The 24,333-nt window shown below is 56.6% G+C and overlaps 1 protein-coding gene across 1 annotated transcript in view; it reads left to right on the top strand.

Moving 5' to 3' along the window:
- LOC105184534 (dachshund homolog 2) overlaps window positions 1–24,333 on the top strand; it is a 112,616-nt gene that overhangs the window by 8,685 nt on the left and 79,598 nt on the right. Inside the window, exon 4 of the mRNA XM_025296594.1 lies at window positions 16,708–16,856. Within this exon, the coding sequence (XP_025152379.1) occupies window positions 16,708–16,856 (149 nt within the window). The remainder of the gene's footprint in view (window positions 1–16,707; window positions 16,857–24,333) is intronic.

The raw sequence follows: 24,333 nt of genomic DNA, 5'->3' as shown, positions 1-24,333 counted from the left end.
GAACTCCGTCGGGGTTAGAGAGATCAAGTATTTCGCTATCTCGTTCGAGCGCGATAATTCTTTAATTCGTCGATTCTCTTTCGGGCGAGAAGTCGCGCGCGCGTGTGCGCGCTCGCCGAACGCCTTCAGCGCCTGTTCTGTTTTTTCTGTCTTCTTTTCGGTCTCTCTCTTTCTCTCTCTCTCTCTCTCTCTCTCTTCTCTTCTGCTCTCTCGCTCCGAGAGGAGCAACTTTTTCCGCCTGCGTGCCGACGCATTTCGCGAGAACGGCACGAAGGTCCGTCTCTCCGGCGGGCGAAGAGGGTCGCGGTAATATCAGCCGATACGTGTGTGTTCTCGTGTTTCCCCCGTCGCCGGCATTGTTGTCGCCCTTCGCGCGGCATTGTGACGAAGGGCCATGCCTCACGGCCACCGGGCCCGGGCAGGGGTTGCAGCGATGCAGAGAGTGCATATGCGCTGATAGCCCCGTAATGCCATCTCTAATTCCGTGCGAGAGCTGATTCGATTTCGGCATTAAGATAAAGCGACTTCCCCCCATCTCCCTCTCCCTCTCTCTCCGTCTCCCACCCTCTTGCTCAGCGGTTCTCCCTTCCTCGTCCTTGCCGCGGTTGGTTCCTCTGCTTCTCTGCGAGGAGACGGGCCGAACGCGACTTCGAAATAACGCCGGGGAATCGAAACGCGATAGCGACAACTACAATAACAATATTACCGCTTAACCCCTTCGGGACCGGCGTGCCATTACGCGATACGCGAGGGCTTCGACAAGAGAGAGAGAGAGAGAGAGAGGAGGAGCACCGACGTGTCAACATGACGCTGAGAAAACGGCCGCTGGCGAAATTCGCGGCGAATGAAGAAGAGGAGGGGGGGGGGGGCAGAATTGTCGCGAAAAATCGCGCGAAGAGCCGCGAATCGACTCCGAGACGGTTTCTTGCAAAACGCGAAGCGAATCGCGTCCGATAAATCTGCCTCGATCTTCATGTTCCTGGCAGCGCACGTCGAGGCGACGTGAACGTCGAGCTGGAGTCGATCGGATCGACGCGCCGCTGCTGAGCGAGCCGGCGCGAACAGAGTCCTTTCGAGAGGATATTGGGTGCTGAAAAGGTGGCGAGCGGAAGTTCCGCTCGGTTTATCCGGATGACTCGTCGCGACGGCGACGAGCACGACGATTATTCGTTCAACGGGGCTGACGAATCGGCCCGCTAATCCCTCGCGACTGGCCGCCTCGGCGGGGCGCGAAACTCGCTCTCGCGAGCGGAGCGGCCGCACTTAAAACAATCGGCTCACGCTCGACTTCTTTGCGAGAGCGAGGGCGAGAGGAGGAGGAGGAGGAGGAGAGGGGGCCGTGGGACACGGTCGTCGTCGACGCTGTTGCAATCTATCTCTCGCTGTCGGGACGGCGCGGTCCCGCTCTCTCTCTCGCTAACTCGCTCTCCCTCGGTAATTTTTGCCTTTTTTCCACGCGCCCCTCTCGCAGCCCCGCGCACCTGCGCGACTCTCTCTCTCTCTCTCTCTGTGTTTAGATTCCCCACGTGACGCGCAACGTTTCCCTGTCGAAATAACAATTATACGGTTATTGTAAAATCAATTATGACACGGTTAGCAGCACCAACAGCGCGCGCAAACACATGCAGGCGCAAACACGAGAGTGATTTTTGCGCGCGCTCGACGCGCTCGGCGGAACACGTGGCCGGAGCGGTGACGTTCTCCGGGACCGCGGCGAGAGAGAGAGAGAGAGAGAGAGAGAGAGAGAGAGAGATAGAGAGAGAGAGATAGAGGGAGAGGGGGAGGGGAGAGGGAGAGCAAGAGAGAGAGAGAGAGAGAGAGAGAGAGCGAGAGGCGTCAATTTGGCTGGCCGACGGACGGAATCGGCTGTAATTACCGGTAATGTCCCGGGCCGAAATTCGATACCGCGAGCGTCGTACACGCCCGAGCAAATTTTAATATCGCGATAACCGGTTTGCGAAAATGGCCGATTGATTTTTTTTTCCTCCGCTGCGTTGCGCCGCGCCGCGCCGCGCCGCGCCACGCGGATTATACGCACCGACACTTCGCGCTCGCGATTGGCCCCTCGCTCGCCTAGGCACGTCGAAAAAGTAACGTCCCGGCGGGCGGCCGTGTTTTAACGCGCTTTATCGGCCGACAACGGCCGGTCGTTTCGCGCGAACGTTTAACGGCGAACACGAGATACGGTAAACGGTGTCCCCTCGACGCGGTCGCCCCCGAAATCTGCTTACACGTGTTCACGGCCGCCGCGACAGCGGCGCGGGGGGCGACGACGAGGTGGGAGGCAGCGAGGGAGGGTCCGGGCATCCTTAACGGTAAAAGTCGCACCGCCGGGTTCTTAGACCTCGCGGACATTGTTACGGGTCCTGTGGTAGCCCGGGTGTGTCGGCATGGTTGCGACCGCAGAGGTATCGGAGTGTGGTACGGCACGGGTCAACCGCAAACCGACAACCGTCCACGCGCGCGCGTTCTCTCTCTCTCTCTCTCTCTCTCTCTCTCTCTCTGTCCATCTATCTATCTCTCCGCCGTCTGGTCGGCTGACGGCGTGTGTATGTGCGCGCTTCGCATATGGTCGGTATACACGCGCACACGCACACGCGCGCACACACTCTACCCGGCCACGTCGTCGTAAATCAAGTCCTCTCGCAGTGGACGCGTGTGCTAATAAGAGAACGCCAGGAACGCGGCAATGCGAGAAACAGGACGGCGACTCCCCGGCGGAATCGCCGCCCCGGCCGCGGCGCTGCGACTCGCATTTCCGCTTCGCTGCGGCGTCGAGCCCGCTCGATCGCGCTCTCGCGTGGTCGCTCGCCGCCGCGGAAAAACCGGCAGGATCCTGATGGCGCTCGCGCGCGCGGCGGCAGTCCTCGGACCTCCGACCGACGTCGTCGTTTGTTCGTCTCAGGATCTCACGCGTTATCGCGCTCATTACGTCAGCGAGGTCCGCATCTTCGCGCAAGAGCAAGGCTCCACGGGGTTTCGTCAAATTTCTCTCCCGACGCTCATTTTCGGAGGCAACCCAGCGAACGCGCTGACGCCAAAATGACGTTACTTTCGTCGACATCGAAGGACGTCGTCGTGGATATATTCGACGTTTCCGCCCGCTGCTCCGGAAGGCACAAAGGAGACACTCCTCTACATTCCCCTTCCACAGATCGCGCAGGCATGCTTCCTTCGCCTGACTCTGTCCAATTAATCAGGACGAAGTCGGACAGAAGATCGAACGCCTACGGCACATGCCATCCTTTTCGCACGTAGCCGCGTCGCGCAGTGCTCAGTCTGTGATCCTTCGGAAACGACTGACTTGGTCGGGCGTTACTCTCGCCGAAACGAAGGTATCTCGCGATCGATGTTGCCAGATACCACGCGACAGCGCCTGAAACTTATCGTCCTGTGCTCTCTCCGGGCAGCAGGACGGCCGACTGTACTAACGCGCCGCGTCAAGTCCACGGCACGGAGAAGGACAGGGAGGAAAGAGAGGGAGAGAGACAGAGAGAGAGAGAGAGAGAGAGAGAGAGAGAGAGAGAGCGAGCGAGAGGGAGGATGTGCGGGCAGGTGCGGCACGGTAATTGCAAACATTTGATATTTAATTACAATTTGCCGGCGCGGGCTGCCGCCGCGAAGCCCCTCGTCGTCCCGCGCGATGGGATCTCGAGATCTCTTTAGAAAGAAAATAATTCCCCAATTACTACGGTCGCTCTCGCGAACGAGCGCGACGTCCTTTGAGTTATGGGCGCCGGCTTAATTACGTTATTAATTATCGCGCTTAGGAGCGCGCTGCGCTGCTTGTATCGGCCGCCGAAACCGATGGCCGCGCCGGGCCGCGCCGCGTCGCGAGAATTCTCGTCCCTCCGCGCTCGCGGAGGGACGAGAGGCGATTTTTCGCCGTAAACGTGTCCTCGCGAGTGCGTTTTACGGCGCAGTAAAATGAGGCGCGCGCTACGCGCTAACGCGCGTATAATTCAGCCGCGATGCTCGCCCCGACGAGAATAGCGGAGAGCCGGGGCGGGGGAGGGGGGGAGAGGAGGCAGTTGATGCGGGCGCTGCTTTATATCGACATGCACCGGTAATTTCCTTTCTTACGCAAATGTCGGCTCGCCGAAGGACGCGACGCGGCGCGGCGCGAACGAATATGCACGGCTGCTCCGGTGGAACGATAATAAGAGCGCGCTCGTCGTTAATCGACGGCAATCGGGGACTATTCCCCCCCACCGCCCTTGCGCGCGTCGGACGATTGCCGCGCGACAGCCATCTCCGAGCGAGGAATGTTAGCGAGGAGTGTCGGCGACGATTCCGCGACTTAACGGCTTAATAAAGCCGCACGAATGAACAGAGTGGCGTGGAGCGGGACCGAGGGGGTCGGGGAGCGGAGGGGGTGGGCTGGTGGTCCGGTCGATCCGGGAGCCGGGGGGAGGTTTGGGCCCGCTGGACGGAGGGTACGGCCCTGTCATAAGTCGGCGTGAGTTTATGCGTCGCGCGAATACGCGTATTCGCGTGTAGCTATCCTTCCCATCCTACCCCGCCTCCCCTCCCCCTCTCCCTCACCCGCCTCCGCTTCGCTTATTATTTCGATCTGACACTCGGACATACCTGTAGCGGTCATAAAAGCCAGACTAGAGCAGGAGGGCGGGAGGGAGAGTCGGTAAGGGCGCATGCAAGGTGTATCGGCCATCGCGTTAGTGTGAGAGCTACGGGCCTTGGGTCTGCTTTATTATTTATTCCGCCGCGACTCGTAAAAAATCCCGGACGCGGATTTATCGTGGAAATATTGAAATGAGAGACACTGAAGCCGGCCCCGTCGAAAAGGATAGGAGAAGAGGGAAAGAGAGAGAGAGAGAGAGAGAGAGAGAGAGAGAGAAGGAGAGAGAGAGAGAGAACGAGAGACACACAGAGCGTGGCCACCTTTCCCTTTCACCCTGCCACAACACACCCTCCCCCCCACACACACACACACACGCTCACCCCCGCACGCCCCGTCCGACAAAAAGCTGACCACCGCAGTCGCTTTACGAGCCGATATATTTTATTCGAGGTAAGCACCGTCCTGGCACTTACACCTTCACCCTTGCCTGACCCCCGCACCCACCCCCGCCGTCGGTCCTCGGCAGCGGTGCGATTCTCGTCGCGCGCGCGCCAGATCGCGATCTCGAGGCCTTCCTCGGCGAATTGGAATGTTGAGAGCGCGGATTATACAGTGTTAACGGATGCCGACGGGCGCGCGTGTCGAGCAAGAGCGGAATGAAATCCGGAGGCTGCGGCGGGCGTGACTTACGCGGGAACGCGCGGCGGAGGTGCCGATTGTCGCGCGTGTGAGCGGAATCGAATGAAAGTTTTGCAAGCGCAGGCGGGCGGGCGGGCGGGCGGGCGGTTGCCCTCCCCCCCTCCCCCGTCCGGAGATAATCCACGGCCCAAATTGGCAGGATTACTCGCGCCGAAGACTCGGCCACGTCCTCGAGATTGCCGGGATTACGCGGCTGTAACGCACGTCGTCGCCAAGGTCTGTCGCCCGCCCGCCACGTGCAAATACAGGTATTATCGGGTATTACGCCGAGTATGTGTGGTGTGCGTGAAGGAGCTGCTAGGGACGAGAGACGTCTTCGTTTCCTGTATCGCGCCGAGTGGATTTGCCGGCGACGGAGTCGTCGCCCCGACCGGGAATCCGTGTCGCGCGTGTTCGAAATCACGCGCGGAGCCGAGCGGGTGTAGCCCGGCTGCGGAATGCGGGAAAGGACCTCGGCGCGGTCGGGATCACGAATTTCCCCTCCCCCCACCCCCAACCCTCCCCCGCCAGGACGAGCCGTTGCTTCCTTCGTACGTCATTCCCGCCGCGCCGGTGTATCGCGTGTCCTCCTCCGCTAACAGAGACGTTGCATTCGATACGTCTCGGCGGTCAGTAACGGTGAGAGAAAGAGAGAGATACTTTATCGGAGATACTTTACACCTTCGCGAGGGTCCCCGAAATTGAAATTGGTCCGCGCTGCGTGCGTGCGTGCGTGCGTGCGTGGCCCACGGGGGGGGAGGAGGGGTAGATATATAGTCGTGGCCGCGCGCGCGTCGCGCTATTGGCGCCGACGTCGACGACCGCGCCGCCGGTGGCCCCTCGCACCCGGTCCCCCCCCACGGTCTCTCCCACAATTTCTTTTCTTTTTTATCTCCTTTTTTTGGATTTATCGCGCCGCTGATCGGATCCCGCTGCGCGAACGTAACGCGCGCGCGCGCGCGCACCTCGCCTCCAGATGTGAAGCGTCCAGATGTCGAAGAGCGACGGGAAAGTCATCGTGTGGTACGCTCATGTCACGTGATACTCCGACGTACCCCGCGTGTGTCGGAGGTTCTCTCGGAGTTTCGGATCGTTTGCACGTTTGCGAGTTTTGAGAGAGAGAGAGAGAGAGAGAGGGAAGCGTCATTTATTGAGCGCTCTGGGACACAAGTCCCTTGAAGCGCGTAGGTAGAAATTACATAATAAAAGATATAAATTAAAAAATATGAGTTACAAGAAAAGTAGATAATTAACAACAATATGCGAAACGAGAAATCGATATAAAACATCAAATAAAAGTGTACAGAACCAGAAAGGAAAATATATGTGTGCGCTAGGAAAAATGTATTGTTGCGTGAACCCAAAATTTTGTTGTAACAACAAAATAATTTGGTCAAAATATGCCCAACAAAACTGTTTAGTTCCTGCAAACAAATATCTTGATATCTTGATTGCGGTTTGTTCGTATAACGTAATACTTTTGTTATAGCAACCAGAAAGCTTTAACTATATGAATTTTGTTAAAAATACTATAATTTTTTTTTAATATATAAAATCTAGATTTTAGTGCACAGAAGGACAAAATAGTGTCCATTGGGCATTATTAGTTATTTTAGCTTGTGTAAAATAATATTTCGTTATTATGTAATTTTTATGGATAAAGTAACTAAAAGGCTTAATTTTTATATATGAAATCTAAGAACAAAATCATATTTGGTCCAGAGGACAAAGCAGAAAAATACATTTAGTTGAGACAACTAAATATTTTGTTATATAAAACAAGATATTTGGTTGCTATTAAAAAATGCCTCAACTAAACAGTTTTGTCAGAGATACTAAATTTTTTTTCCTAGTGTGTATACACATGTATGTATACGCAGAGAGAGAGAGAGAGAGAGAGAGAGAGAGAGAGAGAGAGAGAGAGAGAGAGAGAGAGAGAGAGAGAGAGAGAGAGAGAGAGCTTGTGTTCAGTCCAGTCCTCAAGGCGCGCAGAGATGAGTGAGAGGACGGAGAGGCTCTTCTCTTGCGGAAGACAAGACGAAGTCTCTGGACTTGTACGAGAAAACCAACGAATGTGGGGACATAAATTAGCGAGCGGTGTCGCATCGTCGAAGAATTTTCCGAAAGTGTTTGGACCGTCTTCGGTTAATATTCGGCGCGCCACGCGCCTCTCTTCGCCGAAAAAACGAGCGACGTGGAGCGTTCTCGCGCGAGGAGATCCTAAAACGCGAATAAGTAGGCCACGCTGAAATCGTATCGTAATGTTCCCCGACGCCCGGCACGACATAAAAATTAAAATTAGCCCGAGAAGGAGACAGAGAGGGAGAGAGGGAGAGACGCCGCGAGAGGGAACGGAAGGCACTCGCTCGCTCGCTCGCGCGCGCGCGCGCGCGCGTGTACTCCCCAGCGAATATTATGCAAAGCCGCGAGCAATAAAAATAACATATTGCGGCCGAGAGAGGCATAAGTTTTAATCCAATATTACCGAGATAAGTCTCGAGCCCCGGCCGGGAGAAAAAGATTTCTTTTGTGTAACGCACCCCAGCGTTACATTGTGGTTATTAGAAAGCGCTCTCCTTCTCCCTTTCCTCTCTCTCTCTCTCTCTCTCTCTCTCTCTCTCTCTCTCTCTGGCGCACTGCCGCGAGGGGAGAGCTTCCTCCGCCGTTCCTCTTCCGCGTAACGGCACCGGGATGCATAAAATCATCGCGCGAGGAGCCATATCCGCGCGTGCACGCCCGCTCGCATTTCCACTTGTCTCTCCATTTTACTGGGAAACGCACCGGGATTTGAATGGCCGCGGCGGCTCGCAGGATAATTGCGAGCGTGGAGAATTGATAGCGGTATATTTCATTACGTTATCCGCGCGGCCGATCATAACGGCCGCGCGGCGAGAGCGCGTCGGCGCGCAGCGTGCTCTTACACGTCTAATCAATTGACTCTTTGCCTTCGATCGCGCACGATAAGTCGCGCTATTAAGTCGATGCCGGAAACGGCCGCGATCGCGCGGAGTGCCGAGTCTATCGACCCTGAGAGAGAGAGAGAGAGAGAGAGAGAGAGAGAGAGAGAGCCTCGCTCTCGCAGGCGTCTTCTCTCCAGCGCTTCCCTCCGTCAGCGACCTTTTTTCCGCTCGACGCGCGAAATCGGACAAATCCAATCTGACTGGCGCGCGCGGGCGCGGGGGCGTCGGGGAGACGGCGATGGGGAAGAAGCGCCGGCGGAATCGAAGGGCGAGCACGCGAAGGGTGGCACTCGTAAAAATTTATAATTTGGAAAATATCGTTCTTTCGCGCTCGCACGCGCGCGGAGGAGGAGGAGGAGGAGGAGGAGGAGGAGGAGCGGAGGCTGCCGCGGATTTCCGTCCGGCGCGAGTTTATAAAGCGGCAAATCGAAGGACCAGGCCGTACGGCTGGCGTCGGAGGGGGTGGAAAGGGGGACCGACGGACGGACGGCGGCGGAGGTGGCGGCGGCGGCGACGATAACGGCGAAAGACTTTTGACGAAAATTGAAGTCGTTGTTATGACGGGAATTGCGCGCGACGAGGCTTTACGAGGGGACGCTCTCGTCGACGCTCTCGCAAGTTCCGAAAAAAAGACAGAGCAAGCGGAGGAAGGGGTGCGTGATGGAGAGGCGGAGGGGGAGAGAGAGAGAGAGAGAGAGAGAGAGAGAGCGAGAGAGAGAGAGAGAGAGAGAGAGAACAAGAGCAAGAAAGAGTGACGGCTCGAGGGGAGTCCGGCGGCCGGGGGCGGGAAACGACGACGGCAGGGACACGCGGAGGGGGGAGGGGGAGGGGGAGGGGGAGAGAAAGAGACCGCGCGCGGGCGCGGAAGACGATAATTCGGAAGCGGAACGGCCGGGCCAGCTATCGTGATATCGCTATAACAGCGGTTCTCAAAATTACAATCATTCCCGCGGAAGCGGGATCGGGGACACCCCCTCGATATTGCCGGCGCTCGATCGGCCGCGGGGGGTAGAGACGACTGGATGAAATTTTCGCGTCGCTCGCGAGCGGCCTCATCCAGACGTTCTCGGAGGAGCCGCGCTCTCGTCGTCCAAGCGGAGGGTCGCTCTGAATTTCCGTAATGACCATCCCCTGCCCACCATCAGCGACACACTCGGTCACCAGCCGCGAACGTAAACGCTCGTAATGGCCGACGACACACTGCGTCGCCTCGGCAGATGTAAGGTCGCGCGCGAAACCTGACTCCGCAGTATAGATCAAATACCGGGGAACCGCGGCTGGATAAGCTCCAAGGGGTGGCACTCTATGAGCCATGACCGAATCGCCGCGCTTTTGTCACGCGTAAGGTCACGTGCGGCAAAGTGCGCCGAGGAACAAGCAGTTCTCTCTCTCTCTCTCTCTCTCTCTCTCTATCTCTATCTCTCTCTCACTCACTCATCGATTCTCCGCTTCCTTCTCCACTCCTGTCCCCGGGATGCGCCTCTCAGCCTTTCGGTTCCAGCGTGCGCTGGAACACCCTGGAAGAGATTTGACCCGACCAACATTCTCGCCGGTAAGAGACTCGCCGACCCCGAAATAGCGCGCGCGCGCGCGCGCGCGACAGAGAGGGAGAGAGCAGGGAAAGGGAGTCTACTCGGGTTATTTTCCCATAACCCGCCGTGGATGGCCCTTGTTTTCAGGACGCTCGGAGTATTTGGACGGCGCAAGACGGTAGCAGGATGCGATAAGGCACCGGCGTCGTAATTCAAAGATAGCGTCGTGTTTGACCTCTCAGTATAGTGGCTCCTTTGTAGCTTTGTAGCCAGTCTCGCGAGAGACAAGGAGCGATATTTGCGCGCTCCGGCCGGGCCTGGGGACAGGAAACCGTCGGAGAGCGCATGGCAGGATACGCTCTCTCGTCGCTCGGACGGAACGTTTTCACGAAGCCGCGTCGTCGCCCGAAATCCATGAGGGAGCAATCGGCGCGAGTGCTCGCTGCAAATCAGCCTTCACAGTGCGCCTCGGAAACTTCCGAAATCTCGTTCCCGTCCAATAGGAGGGCCGAGGAGACTTCAATTTGTATCTCGCTCTCGCGTATCGCGCGGAGTACAGCAGGAACATATTATTCTCGTTTTCCTCGGGTCTCGCTAGTCGCACGACTCGCGCTACCCGCGGCATGTCATTAGACGTTAGGTGCGCGAGCGCCTGCGAGAGAGAGAGAGAGAGAGAGAGGGAGGGAGGGAGGGAGGGAGGGAGGGAGAGAGAGAGAGTACGATCGCGGTCGGCGCTGCAGCAACATCAGAGAGCATTTAATCCGGAATACCGAATGCGAGAGCATATCGCCAGCCCCGAGCGATAGATTTGGCCGATGCGCGAGAACGGGGTTGCAACCCTCGGTTGGAAGTGCACCCTATCCCTCGACGGGCCATTAATAATATACCCATATTGGACACAATTCACCTTGAAATTAACCGGCAGCCGATTGGTAAGCCTGGCCAAATTGACTTCGAAATTGACAATTTACGATCGCTTCGTCCGTTCGTTCGCTCTCTCTCTCTCTCCCTCTTTCTCTCTCTCTCTCTCTCTCTGTCTGTCTGTCTGAATCTCGCTCATTTGCTCGTTCTTCGCGTTTCGATTCTTTTTCTGGCCGGGCGTCAGGCAGCGGCGTGACGCGCTGAAAAAATCCATCAAAATGCCATCGCACTCGCTCCCGGCGACGAGAGGAGAGCAGAGGAGACGAGAGTTGCGCGACTCTCGTTGAATCTTCATAAATTCATCGGGCGTCTCCGATCCACGTCCCGTATTGCATCTGTAGCTCGCCCAGTTTGCGCCCCGCTGTTTCGATCTTCACCGAGCGCTTCCGGAAATACCTCGCTCGAATGCAAATTCTGTCGCGTGTCGGGGCCGCGCGTATCTTGATCGCTCCCTCTCTCTCTCTCTCTCTCTCTCTCTCTCTCTCTCACACCGCGACATTCACCGCGTCCATTGTCGCAAGCGGGAGAGAAGGAAGAGAAAACGAGCGGCGGAAGCATCTCTCGACGACATCGGCGCTCGGCCGTTGCGTCCTGTCGGCGCACGGACGCATCGGCAGGACGGCGTCGCTTGTAAGGAATTCCGCGTGCGTTGTTGTATCGTTGGATTTAATGTAGCGCGCGCGCAAGAGAGAGAGAGAGAGAGAGAGAGAGAGAGAGAGACAGGTAGGAGAGGTAGGAGGGTCAGCAGGCTCCGGTGGCACGCACGCGATGTGTCGCTCGCATGACACACTCCACCTCGCAGCCCTCGCGCCGCGTCCTTCCCCTCCTCCTCCTTCTCCTCCTCCGCCGGCCGGCACGGTGCTCTTACGCCAGTCCTCGGCGATCGCTTCGAAACGCGAAACACGAATGGCAAACATTTGCGTTACAACGTAATCACCGGGGCTGCGCCAACAGCACGGTCGAGCGCGAGAGCGCTCGGCGCCGGGGAAATGCACGCGGCGAAAAATCCTGCGCGGAATTCGAGCCTGCATGCGGAGATCTCGGATGTCTTGACGTCGTCGTCGTCGTCGTCGTCGTCGTCGTCAGTCCCTCGCGAACCGAGAACGACACGCTCGCTTTCGCGCCGCTGCTCGTCGACGAGGACAACCCCGTCCCGGGCCACGACGAGGCGCGCTCCGCTGCTTTTCCGAGTGCGTGCGTGAAAAGGAGCGAGTCGAAGCGCGAGACGCCTCGCGCGATCATCGAGCGAGACCATACCGAAGGAAACTGCGGCCCGACACACAATGGGACATTAGGCATGGCAGGCGGGGCCGGAGGGGGGAGGAGACTTCTCGCGCGTCGCGATGTTAACGGGAAATTATCGCGCCTCTTTATCGCAACAATTTTCATCTCTCCCAGGCGGACGCGGAGCGGAGAGCGGCAGCTCGCCGTGTCGGCGAGAGGGGCCGAGGGAGGGAGGGAGGGAGGGAGGGAGAGAGGGGGGCGGCGGGAAGGGGACAGGCAGGCAGAAGAGCAGGAATCGCGAGGAAAGAACAGGAGTCGCAAGGAAACGCTCGTTCTCTTAAATTGCAGCGGGAGGTCGATCGTTCGCGCGAGCTTTCCACGGAAGCGGCTGCCGCATAATTAAGACAATTAAGGCGCCCGCTATAAATCGCTAGGAAACGCGCTCATCATGCATCTCGCTCGCGCGCCCTGATATCTGAGATCGCCGGCAGATCTATCAGCGGCGCGAGTACCACGAGTATTCATCCGTCCGTTCGTTCCGCGACCGCCTCGTCTCTCTCTCTCTCTCTCTCTCTCTCTCTCTCTCTGCTTCATTCGCGCTCTCTTGCCGAGCGAGACGAGGAGGAGGAGGAGGAGGAGATCTCGCGGGGATTTCGTTTGCACCGCGCGCGATTCCTCCACCTGCGTGTGTTGCGCGAGCTCCGCCGGCGCGGCGCGTCGGCAGTCCGAATCGCGAATTCGATTCCGAACGATTCGACTCGATCGACTCGGCGCGTTTTGTTGCGCCCGGCGACTTTTTTGCCGCTTGCACGCGGCGCGGCTGCGCGGCGGATAACCGCGGACGGGCGAGCGAGCGGGCGAGCGAGCGAGCGAGCGAGCGGCTGAAAGAGCTAAAGACGTCTCGGAATCGATAGATCGTTAAACGCCCCATCGCTTACGAAAGCCGTGTAATTCTCTCCGCGAGTCTCGCCGATCTCGCAGAGATCGGTCCTTCTCTTTCTTTCACCGTCTGCTCGGCCCTCTCCCCCTCCCTCCCCCCCGCCGCCGCCGCCGCCGCCGCCGCTGCCGCTGCCGTCGCCGCCCCTTGCCCCTATTTGCTTCTCCTTCGCGTTTCCTTTCGCGTGTTGTTGGCCTTTCTCTTTCATTCTCTCGCTCGCTCTCTGCGCTCATTTCTCCGATCCTTTCTTCCTTTTCCTCACGATCCGGCCATCGATCCGTCTGTCCCTTTCCGGACGATCAGCTCCTTCTCCTTCGCCAGCAACGAAGGAGTGCAACGATCATTAGGGCGGGGAACGGATCGGATCGGGCCATAGCACCTGGCCCCGATGATCGGCGCAACTCTTAATGCCCACACGCAATTCCGAATGAGAACCCGGCCAAGTACAATATAGAAGTGTGCGCGGCCGAATCTAATCGATCGATCGCACTCCGAACTGGCCGAACGTACAAAACGATCGTCGGGCGATAATTTCCAGCCGTCCGAGCCGCTTCGCCCCGTTCGTCGTAGATGAGGAGGAAAGGAGCGATAGGCTCCGCCGAAGAGAGTGAGAGAGAGAGAGAGAGAGAGAGAGAGAGAGAGAGAGAGAGAGAGAGAGAGAAGCCGCGAAACGAGCGCGAGGCGGGGACGTCCGTCTCGTTCGAGCGGTATAAATCACGCGACAAAGAGAGACGTCCAGCTCCGATCGTTCCTTACGATTAAGCCCGCTAATTGCGGCCTCATACGCGGCACGTATAATTCGCGCGATACGCCGCGCGCGCTCGTAAATACTGGAAATGCGCTCGCCGATCGCGCCGATCTCGGCTGTCACGCTCGTCCTGCGAGGACTCGTCGCCGGGGTAGGAAGCCACGGGCTCGGCTCGGCTGCAATTATCCTTCCGGCGACGCGACATTAAATTCGAGCCACCTCGCTCGTCGATAATCGCATGCGGGTCGAGGAGGAAGCCTCCTTGCGGGACCGGCCTGTCTTCGCAGCGTTACTTTCGCAGCTGCGAGGAATCCTTGGTTAAGCTCCGTTTAATTATTGAAGATTTAACGGCGCGAGTAATCAAGCAACACCGCGCGCGTCGCACTACTCTCAGATTTATTTATCCAGCGTCGTTGCAGTCGAGCCTCGACTTTGAGCCGACTGCACTGCCAGCCGCAGTGTAGTTGCTTTTAATTAAAAAAAAAAGAAAAACATTTACGCGTCGAAAAGAGGGAAGAAAGAACGTCGGGTCGAGTGTAAAAGATTCGCGCAGTAAGACGTTAGTTTGAGTGTAACAAATGACTCAAACCTCTTCGGCCCCTGGACTTTTTTTTTGTTTCTCGAGAATTCAGCCGGGCTCACTTTTGCAGTACCTTCGCGAGGATCCAGCGAGGATCGATCGAGGCGCCGCTGCTTTTCGAAAGCCGAGAAGCTCTCCTCGCAGTCCTCTTCCACGGCGCCGCGGGGGAGAAATCGTCCATCACACCGGCCGCGAGTGATCACGATCGATGCTCGCCGCGTTGCCGAGCGCGCTTGAACCCCGTGCGCCCCGGAAGACGGAGATTAATAGCCGCGATATAAAAGATCAATCCGGCAATCCCGAATCGGTAGCGCGATCGCGTCGCGCGGTTGCCGCAACGTTAGCGCGCGATCATTAGCGATCTCTTGATCCCTTGGCCAACCGCGCTCCACGCCCGTTTGTCGTTGCCCCGCCATTGTTTCGCCACTATTCACGTAATGCTGCAGATATTGCATAAGCATCTGGCTCGTTCTCTCTCTCTCTCTCTCTCTCTCTCTCTCTCTCTCTCTCTCTCTCTCTCTCTCTCTCTCTCGGGCGGGAGGTAGCTCGTGAGGAGAAACAATCGGACATCGCGGACGCCAGGCGGCTCCGCTCCGCTCCGCTCCGCTCCGCTCGCTCGCGCCGCGGATGTGTTCGCCGCGCGATAATTGACCGAACGCGTCGCGCTTCTCCGAGTTCGGATCGCGTTCGGACCGGCGGCGACGCGGCGACGTGACGGGCCGCGGCGCCCTTTTCTTATTTCGCTGATCGCGCGGTACGCAAACAAATGCGCATTATGCGGGTCTAAGCGCTCAGAAAGTGCGCTCGTGTTTTCGGTGTAACCTGAAGCTAAGCGGTTTAAGAGATCAACGCCGTATAAACCGGCCGTCTGAGAATCGTCTGGGGGGGAGGGGGGGAGGTATCCCGCGTGCGTGAGAGGCGGCGCTGAGAAAGGGATAGAGCGAGAGACAAGTAGCAAGGCGAAAAAGAACGTCGGAGAGAGAGAGAGAGAGAGGGGGAGGACAGGGCTTCTCGTTCTCCGGGACAAGAGGGGGAGGGGAGGGGAGAGGAGGACGAGAGGAGAGATGAGGAAGATTCCGGACAACGAAGAGGCGAAGTGAGAGAGGGCAGGCAGAAAGACGGGATGAAAAATTAGATTTACAAATCTGTCTTGACTACTATGAGATTGCTCGCTTACCGGTTAGCGGTGCTCAGCCGCCGTCGCCGCTCGTTGCGCTCGAGCGATGTGACGCTGGCCGGGAAATAGGAGGGCGCGCGCTCTTGCGTATAAAGCGTGTACCGTGATTAAGAGAACGACGCTGTCGGGTCGCCGATCGAAGATCGCGGCTCGCGATCGCGGGGTGTGCGAATCGGGCCGAACCGGCCCGTGCGAAAATCGCCGATCGGCGAGCAGGTTGAGAACATCCGCGGACAGTTAGGCGCGCGCGCGAGCGCGCTGCATCGAGAGTAAAGAAGGGACCGCGAGGTAACACAACGAGTCCCGGATATTTCCTCGCTGAAGCAAAAGCCCGGCTCATATGTGCGCTCGCTCGCGTCGCGTCGCGTCGCGCCGCGTCGCGACGGCGCGCGTGTGCGTGCGTGTGAGCGCCTCTCTGGCGCCTGCCGCCTATGAAAAATGAACTTCCCCCCCCCCTGACCGCGCGCCGGTATCATCGCTCCGCTATCGTACAGATTGTTTCAACGGAGATCTCTCCTCGTCTGGCTCGCCGCCGACAAAGCTCGAAAGGTGCCAGTGATGCTCATCAAAAGAAAACGCCGGCCACTCGGCACTCGGAGCGATGCTGAAGCGCGATCCTCTCTCTCTCTCTTTCTCTCGGCAGAGAGAGAGAGAGAGAGAGAGAGAGTAGTTGTGTGTTTGACGGTTCTGGCGCGCGACGTCCTTCTCCAAGACTTTGGACGTGGAACGATGTCGTCGAAGCGAGTCTGAAAATTCGAGGAGTAATCAGAAGCGACGACGAGCGAATTCGGCAGGCCGCGCGTTATTTCCCGGCCGGGAAACGCTCCGCTTTTTTCCCTTAGTCACGTAAGAGTCCGCTCTCGAAACGTTCGCACGATCTACGTAGATTAGCCATTAAGGTTACCAAATTGGTTCCCCGGCCCGGTGAGCCGGGTGTTCCTTTAATGGTCCGGCCGCTTCGGAGGGATCCTTTCCTCTCGAGTAATCTCGAAATCTCAGCTCGAGATCCGCTCCCGGAGCCGCATCGCGGCTGACACGGAGCGCGTTCCCGCGGGAGGAGATATCGGCGCGGCCGATCGTCACCGCGGCTCTTCTACTCGCGGCTTCGCGCGAGGTGTCGTCTCTCTCCGAATCCGCGGCTCATTCGCAGTCGCGCGCACCGTCTCTCGTCCTCGACGCTCTCGACGTCTTCGTCCGTCCGCAGCCGCCGCGATCGCGAGTCGAGGCCGCGCGCGCCGATATCTCCTGCTAGCGAGATTCCAGCGGACACAATCGGCCGCGACGAAGGTCGCGGCCACGACGATCGGGGTAAGACGTTACCTCGATGACAGGTGTCTCTAACCACAGTAACTCTCTACCACTGTACAGCTCCAGGCCAGGAAGACCCCCAAAGCGCGCTTCCGTTGGACTGAGCCTCGCAGCCAGCCACTTAGCCGCGGCGGCTGGTCATCATCCTCAGCACTCCCTGAAGAAGCACCGACTGGACAACGGCGACTACTACGAGAACGGACACCTCGGTGAGTGTGCACCACAACACAGTATCCCATCTCGCTTCGCCGTTCGGTCCACCAATCGCGACGTCATTTCCGCGAATTTTCTCGGAGAGGAGAAAGAGAGCGAGGAAAAATCACACCCACGTCGCTACCCAACGACGACGACGACGACGACGACGACGACGACGCAATTCCGACGACTCTGCCTTGACTTTCCCTGCCGACTCGAGCTTGCTCTCGGAGTCATTTTCGCGGACTCCTCGCCGAGGGAGAGCTCCGGTGAAAACGTTGATGACAAAATATGCCGTAATCGGGCACCCTTTCCTCTCCTCTTCTCTCCTCTCCCGACTCAGGGATGCCGGCTGCGAGATCCGGACGCGCACTTCTGTCAAATAGAGCGCGCGTACGCGCAAATACATGCGCGCGCCAATAATGCCGCCGCGCGGCGTCTCTCTCTCTCTCTCTCTCTCTCTCTCTCTCTCTCTCTCTCTTGCCGGAGAGCGAGGGCCACGCGCTTGATTACTGCCATCCGTATATGCGCTGGCACACGGTGACCCTACCGATCAATTAATTAGGGGAATCAAACACACTTGGAGTGAGCAAATTAACTGCGACTGCACCGTCGTGTTGCGGCCTGCGGTGGCGGTCACCGATACCGGGATATCGCTGCCAATATCGTGCGCGATCCCTTTACGTATAAATGCTCGCTCGCTCTCCCGCTCGCGCGCTGTCTTCATTCCCAATATCGGATTTCGATCGCGTCGGCCCGCTTCTTAACCGATTTCCGATCGTGCGCGCGCGACGGTCGTGTCGCTCGACGGACGCGTCGCGTCGCAGCCGCGCGGCCCAAAAACACGCGTTATTTTCACAAATATCACCGGGCGAGGCGGATACGTCGTTAATCGCTCGTTTATTATCGTTAACAGCACCGGCGGCTGAGGTGATATTATAATCTCGCGCGCGCGCCGCGCGCGGCATCGTTCAGACTCGGATACCGTTCGGGGACGGACCGCGCGCGCGCGCGCGCGCGCGGCGGCGAAAACATCCGGAAAGCGGATGAATGGGCATACAATATTCATCGGTTTATTTGCGCGCGGACTCTTTGTGCTCGGCGAGAGAGGAGAGAGAGAGAGAGAGAGAGAGAGAGAGAGAGAGAGAGCGCACACGCTTTGAAGGGGGGTGTCCGTTGGGATGCGCTTATTTCGCAGATATATTATCATCGGGGGACAGAGAGTGAGCGAGGCGAGAGGAACGGAGAGGGACGGGTGCACAGGGGGAGTGAGGGAGGGGGAGAGGACCGGGAACGCGTTATTGCCGTCGACACGGAGAGAGAAGGAAATCGTTAAATCACGTCATACGGCGGCGGCGGTGGCGGCGGCGGCGTCGTCGATCGACGTTCGGAAATTGTTTAAGCAAATAATCGCGAACACGCCGGCCGACCAATTTTACGGGCAAATACGTTTCACGGTGCAACGTTAATGAATTAATGCCGCGGCGTTCGCGGACCTGCAGCCGAGCCGCGCCGCGCCGCGCTCTCTCTCTCTCTCTCTCTCTCTCTCTCTCTCTCTCTCTCTCTCTCTCTCTCTCGCCGCACGTCGGGGTAAACGTTGAAACGGCCGGCAATTAATTACGGCCGCGCGGTAATTGTATAATTGTTTTACGATTGGAGCCAGTCCCCCGCAGCGCCTCTCGTCGTCCCCGCCCGCGCCCCCCTCGCGCCAACGATCTGCGGGCCTAAAATATACGATCGCGAGCGTCGCGCGACGAAAAGGCTGGAAACGCGGTGGAACTTTTATCGAAATCGCGAAGGAAAGGGAGACGCGGAAAGAGAAGAGGAATGAGAGAGAGAGAGAGAGAGAGAGAAAAGGAGGGGATGAAATCTCGCCGAGGTCAGCGCGCGGCGCGCGAGAGAGCGGACAATTTTTTTCAATTTCGCCCGGTGAACGCGGCACTTCCCATAACGCAATTAATAAACTCAACAAGCGAGATCCGATCGCGATAGCGGGCGCGAAACATTCATTCGGGAGCGCGGCGCACAATGGCCGGCGGGATTATATGCGTGTATGCGCGAGTTTGTGTGCGTGCGTGCGTGCGTGCGTGCGTGCGTGCGTGCATGCGTGCGTACGTGTGTGCGTACGCGCATCTACGCTTCTACGTTATCTCTAGGAAATTAAAAGCGATGAGAAAAATAAATAGCCGTGGGTGAGCCGGACAGACGGCGCAGGAGAGAGAGAGGGAGAGAGAGGGAAGAGAGAGAGAGAGAGAGAGAGAGAGAGAGAGAGAGAGAGAGAGAGAGAGAGAGAGAGCGGCAACAACGAGCGCGCGCGAGGGTCTTAAAAGCGGCGGTTTAGCTAAAGCCACGTTTGGATTGCAAGCTCATCCGGCCGTCCCTTAAATCGATCGGATCGAAGACAACGTAAGACCGCAATTTCCAGGAATCAAAATAGCTAATAGGATTCCGCCCTAATCGTCCGACGCGCGCGCGCGCGCGCGCGATCACGAAGGTGTATCATTAATCAAATTGACCCGGCGCAATTTATGTTACATGACCTAATGCATATCGAATTGTTTATTAGCGCGCGAACCAATTATCAATTATCCGTCGATCCACTCGCTCGTACGGCTGCTCAGCGTCGGAATGCCGGAATGCCGAAATCCGAATTCACCGCCGATCGATTTCCCGTTGAATCTTTCCGCGGCGATCGCGATCGCACAATGAGCTCGGCCATTCCCTCTCTCTCTCTCTCTCTCTCTCTCTCTCTCTCTCTCTCTCTCTCTCTCTCTCTCTCTCTCTCTCTCCGTGTCCGCGACGGCCGCGCCACAACTGATACATTGTGTCGAGCGGCGTAATCGCGCGCGCGCGCGCGCGCTCGTTTAACGGATAGCGGTGCCTCGCGCTAGCGCAAAATTTCGGGGCTAGCTGCTCCAAGAGCGCGCGCGAAACATACAATACACCCGCGCGTATAAAACGAGAGAGAGAGAGAGAGCGAGAGGGAGAGAGTGGGAGGGGGGAGGGGGGAAGAACGAAAGAGGGAAGCGTGTCGCGCTCGTTGGGCGAACGATTGGGTGGCTGGGTGGTTGATCGGAGGCAAGGGGGGCGGGGGCGGTAGGGGTGGGTTCGGCTGGCCGGGGGGCGGGGAGAGGGGACGGGCCGCGGCTTGAAACGACGGTGTACTGCCGAGCGAATGCTCATAAAAGCATTGATTAACTGTTGGCGGTCGTAGGTCAGCCGGCACACGGCTCGCTCGTGTACCAATAAAAGCCGGCTAATAGTGGCCCGACATCGCTGCAATATCATGTGTCGCGAGCATCCCGAAAGCGCGCGCGCGCGGGCGACAATTTTCACGCTCGAAACGCCGGCGTTAAAAGTCTCTGCGCCGTCGCGAGAAGAAACTCGCGCTCTCTTCCCTTCGAGTCGGTCGAGCTCGACGAGAGCGACGATGAATCGGAAACGGATACAGACACGGCACATCGGCCGCCGAGACGTAACGAGACGTAAAAAATTGGCAGAGCGCGCGCGCGCGCGCGCACCGCGACGCGACGTTGGATTCCCTGAGGTCAACGACGGCCAAGGACACGCGCACCTGCCTCGTCTTCCGCTTTTTACCGGCCGAGGAGGCGATCCGGCGCGCCTGAAGATTGCTTTACGCATTTCCGGGAGTCGCGCGTATATGCGAGATTTTAATTGCCGCCGGCGCGCATGAGTACTTAATGAGCAGTTATGCTTTGTGTTGATGGTTTGATAGGGAGAATAGATTGCGGGGCGACGGCGGCGGTGGGGGCAGGGAGGGGGGGGGAATGCGTCTCTCTTCCCTACGACGGCGTTACTTGTATATGCATAATTAGGTGTTATCAATGGTCGGTGGACGAGTTAATAACTGGCGTTATCGCTAATTTGTTTCGTAATTACGCGTTAATGTTTAAGATAGCCGGCTGAATGCGTGATTAAAACTGCCGGTTTTTCCGACGGTACATATCTCTCTCTCTCTCTCTCTCTCTCTCTCTCTCTCTCTCTCTCTCGGCCGGCGCCTGTCTGCTGCGCTCGTTACCGAATCACTCCAGCGTGCCTCTCTCGCCGTGCTTCCACGCGAGAAGCCTTTGTGAGAAAGAAATGGGAGAAGGAACTGAGGTGTGCCAATGCGCCCGGACGCGTACCTGATTACGTGTGGACGCGCGCGAGTGCAAGAGTCCATTCTGACGGAAAAATGGACCGAGCGACACGCTGAGAAACGATTTATTCGTCCTCCTACCGAGTAATTGCAACTGTCAATATTTGCAAGCGCGCTGCCGTAAACGCTACATCACTCGCGATATATATATACATACACAGTTAAAAACGTCTCGTACTTTTGTTAAAATTACTTGTGCGTAGAAAGTTTTGTGTTAAATTTCTTACACAGTCGTGTGTTAATTTAACATATCGTTGTTGTGTTACCTAGACTTTCTTGTGTTAAATTAAGATCAACTGTTTTCGAGTGTTAAAATGACATTTCCAAGTATTAAAACGATACAATTTGTACGTAAATGCATGAATCTTCTTGCTATGACATATTTTATATGTTGAAGTCAACACCTAAAATGTGTTACTTTCCTTATTAAAACAGTTATCATGCGTTAAACGTATAATGTTAACATTTCTGTTACGTGAAGATTGAATTTTTAACACGTAGATTGATGTCAATCTAACATTTTCATTTCATTAAATCATAGATCATTACTTCTCCCAAATGTTGCGGTAACATTCATTGTATGCCAATGTAACACAAACTGTGACTCTCGACGGCGTTCAAATGTTAAATTTTCGTGTTAATTTTTTACACATTATGTGTGTTATAACATATTCGCTGTATGTTAAATTAACACATAAATGAGAGTGGATGATTTGAGACACACGAGACATATGTTAATATTTAACACATCATTTCTCACAGTGTGTATATATATATATATATATATATATATATATGTATATATGTATGTATGTACGTTGAAAGTTTAATTAGGCGTGTCGGGGTCGACAGGAGCGAGAGCAAAGTGACCCTGCCGCATTGCTGGCGCCTTTACCTCATGTATTTCCGCGCGAGAAAAGGAACTTGTCGAATCGTCGCAGAGGACGAACAGAGGCCACCGCGGGCGCTCGAGCGTTGCGCTTTACACACGCTCGCGCAAGGTGTTGAATATCGCGCGAGCGGCGGATTTTACGGCCGTTGATGAGAGGATCAGGTGTACGAACACATATGTGCGCGCGCGCGCACACACACACACACACGTACACGGGGCGCGTATCAGTTCTCTCCTGACCGCGGGCCATGGAAGAGAGCCTACGAAGTTGCGGTCGGCGGACAGCGGCCAGGTAGCCGCGCGCGAGGTAATTAACAAATTGGGGAAACGGCGATCCGCCGTGAGTCCCGCGCGTGTGTATCGCGTTGATGATTCTTGCCGCGAGACACGGATATCCGGATTAAAGGGATCCTGCGCCCGAGTTGCGCGGCCGAGGGAGGCCCGCTGGAATGCTCGTCCTGCGCGCACAGAGGAATTACCGCGCGCTCTCTCGCTCGCCGCGAGACCAGGACGAAACGATCGCGCACGCGATCGACGTTGTGTACGGCACATTTTCTCGCGGCTGTGACGTCAGCGAGAGAGTCTACCCGCTCTCTCTCTCTCTCTCTCTCTCTCTCTCTCTCTCTCGGCGCGACTCGTGGAAACTCCGTCGTGAAATTATCGAGCCGCGAGTCAGCGGAGCGACGATCGGACAAGTTCGAAGAGTGAGAGAGTGAGAGAGGGAGAGAGAGAGAGAGAGAGGGTCGTGGGATATAATCTCGACGGTGTATCTATCATTTTTTGCCCCTGCACTCGAGCGAGAAACGTTTCGGCCGATTTCCTACCCCTCATCAGTTACAATCAAGGTTTACTATGTTGGCCCGGCGCGGCGCGGCCGCGCTTGATTGTTTTTTACGAGAGGAAACAAGCGGGCGACGAAAAAGCGGCCGCTCGCAAGAGAAATGCAAGGAGAGGCGCCGGGTTAACCGACGCGAGCTAACAAAAGCACCGGCCCCGCGTATTAAGCGTCTTCATTTTTGTAACGCCCTTACGACCTTACCGCCGCCGCCGCCGCCGCCGCCGCGACCGTAAATCAATCGCACCCCGGGATTTTCGCATTTCATCGCTTTTTGCGTCGCGCCGCGCAAATGAAGACATCAGCGGCGGGGGGAGCAACGAGGGAAAACATCGAGATCCGAAATCAAAGAAGCACTCTCGGTGCCGGCGGGGAAGAAAGTATCGTCTCGGCAGGACGAATGTTATTTAAATATTTACCCGCGCGATATCGCGGGGGAGCGAGCGAGCGAGTTAGGGGGCGGGCGGGGGGATTCTCGATCGGAGGCCGTTTCTGATATTGCGTCGCACTTTATCCTCTCATTTGCGGCGCGAGGAATGCGAATAAAACCGGCGGGAACGGCGAGTCGCGGCACGTCGTATAGAAGAGGAGAGACGTCGCGTCCGCAACAACGTTTCGTACGACTCTTGTTGGTGCCGCTCGAAAATAAAGGAGCAGCCGCGCCGACACGACATCCACGAGCTCCGCTCCTCCGCCGCGCGCGCGCGTGCACGTACACGCGTCGCGCGCACGCACACGCTGCGAGGGCCGCCATAAAATCCGTGCCGCCTCTCCAAGCTCTCGCGGGAGACACGGCAGAATTTTAGTATGACTTAATTACGACGCGGTCCTCGCGCGAGCGCGCGCGCGTCCTTTTTATTCCGCCAGCCGAGCCGGCGAGAAGCGCCTTTACGACGCTGCCGCGGATCTTCGTCCAGCCGACGGGATCTAGGATCCTGGTTTTCGCGAGAATCGCGACCGAGCGCCTCGTCGCGCAATCGTCGAATTTCCTCGGGAGAAACTCCGGTGAGTATATAGAAAAGGGTACACCTCATCGATTTTTTTCATCTTGAAATCCGTTATAAAGGATGAAATTCCGAGTGACTTTTCCTGATACAATTATACGGGGGTCGCTCATAGTTTCTGAGATATTTGACTCAAAAGTTTTATAATTGTACGTTGAAGTATATTTGAAGTAGACAAGCAGTTTTTCATTCACTTTAAATATAGGAAACGGCACATATAAGCGGGAGAGGGACTCCGCCCCTCTCCCCCGCACCCCCTGCCCGAACGAATCCTAAGCTAACCTAACTTATTGCATCTTTATATATTTTTGGACATTGTTGGAAAAAGTTCTCTTAAGATCTATTATCTGGCTGAATTTAACTGATTATAATATCTGTATATAATTAAGTGTTGTGGCTTTTAAGGAGATGTTTTCAGCATCGCCCAACGATATATAAAGGTGCAATAAGTTAGGTTAGGTTAGGATTTTTTGGGGAGGGGCGGAGCCCCTCTCCCGCTTATATGTACTGTTTCTTATATTTCTATGTATACACAATGTTTGGATTAACTGTTTGGATTGCACTGTAAATAACGTCAGCTTATGATATCTGGAATTTAATT

Source organism: Harpegnathos saltator, unplaced genomic scaffold (assembly GCF_003227715.2).
Source record: "Harpegnathos saltator strain DR-91 unplaced genomic scaffold, Hsal_v8.6 scaffold15, whole genome shotgun sequence".
Classification (NCBI taxonomy): domain Eukaryota; kingdom Metazoa; phylum Arthropoda; class Insecta; order Hymenoptera; family Formicidae; genus Harpegnathos; species Harpegnathos saltator.
This window is presented reverse-complemented; position numbering and strand designations above follow the sequence as displayed.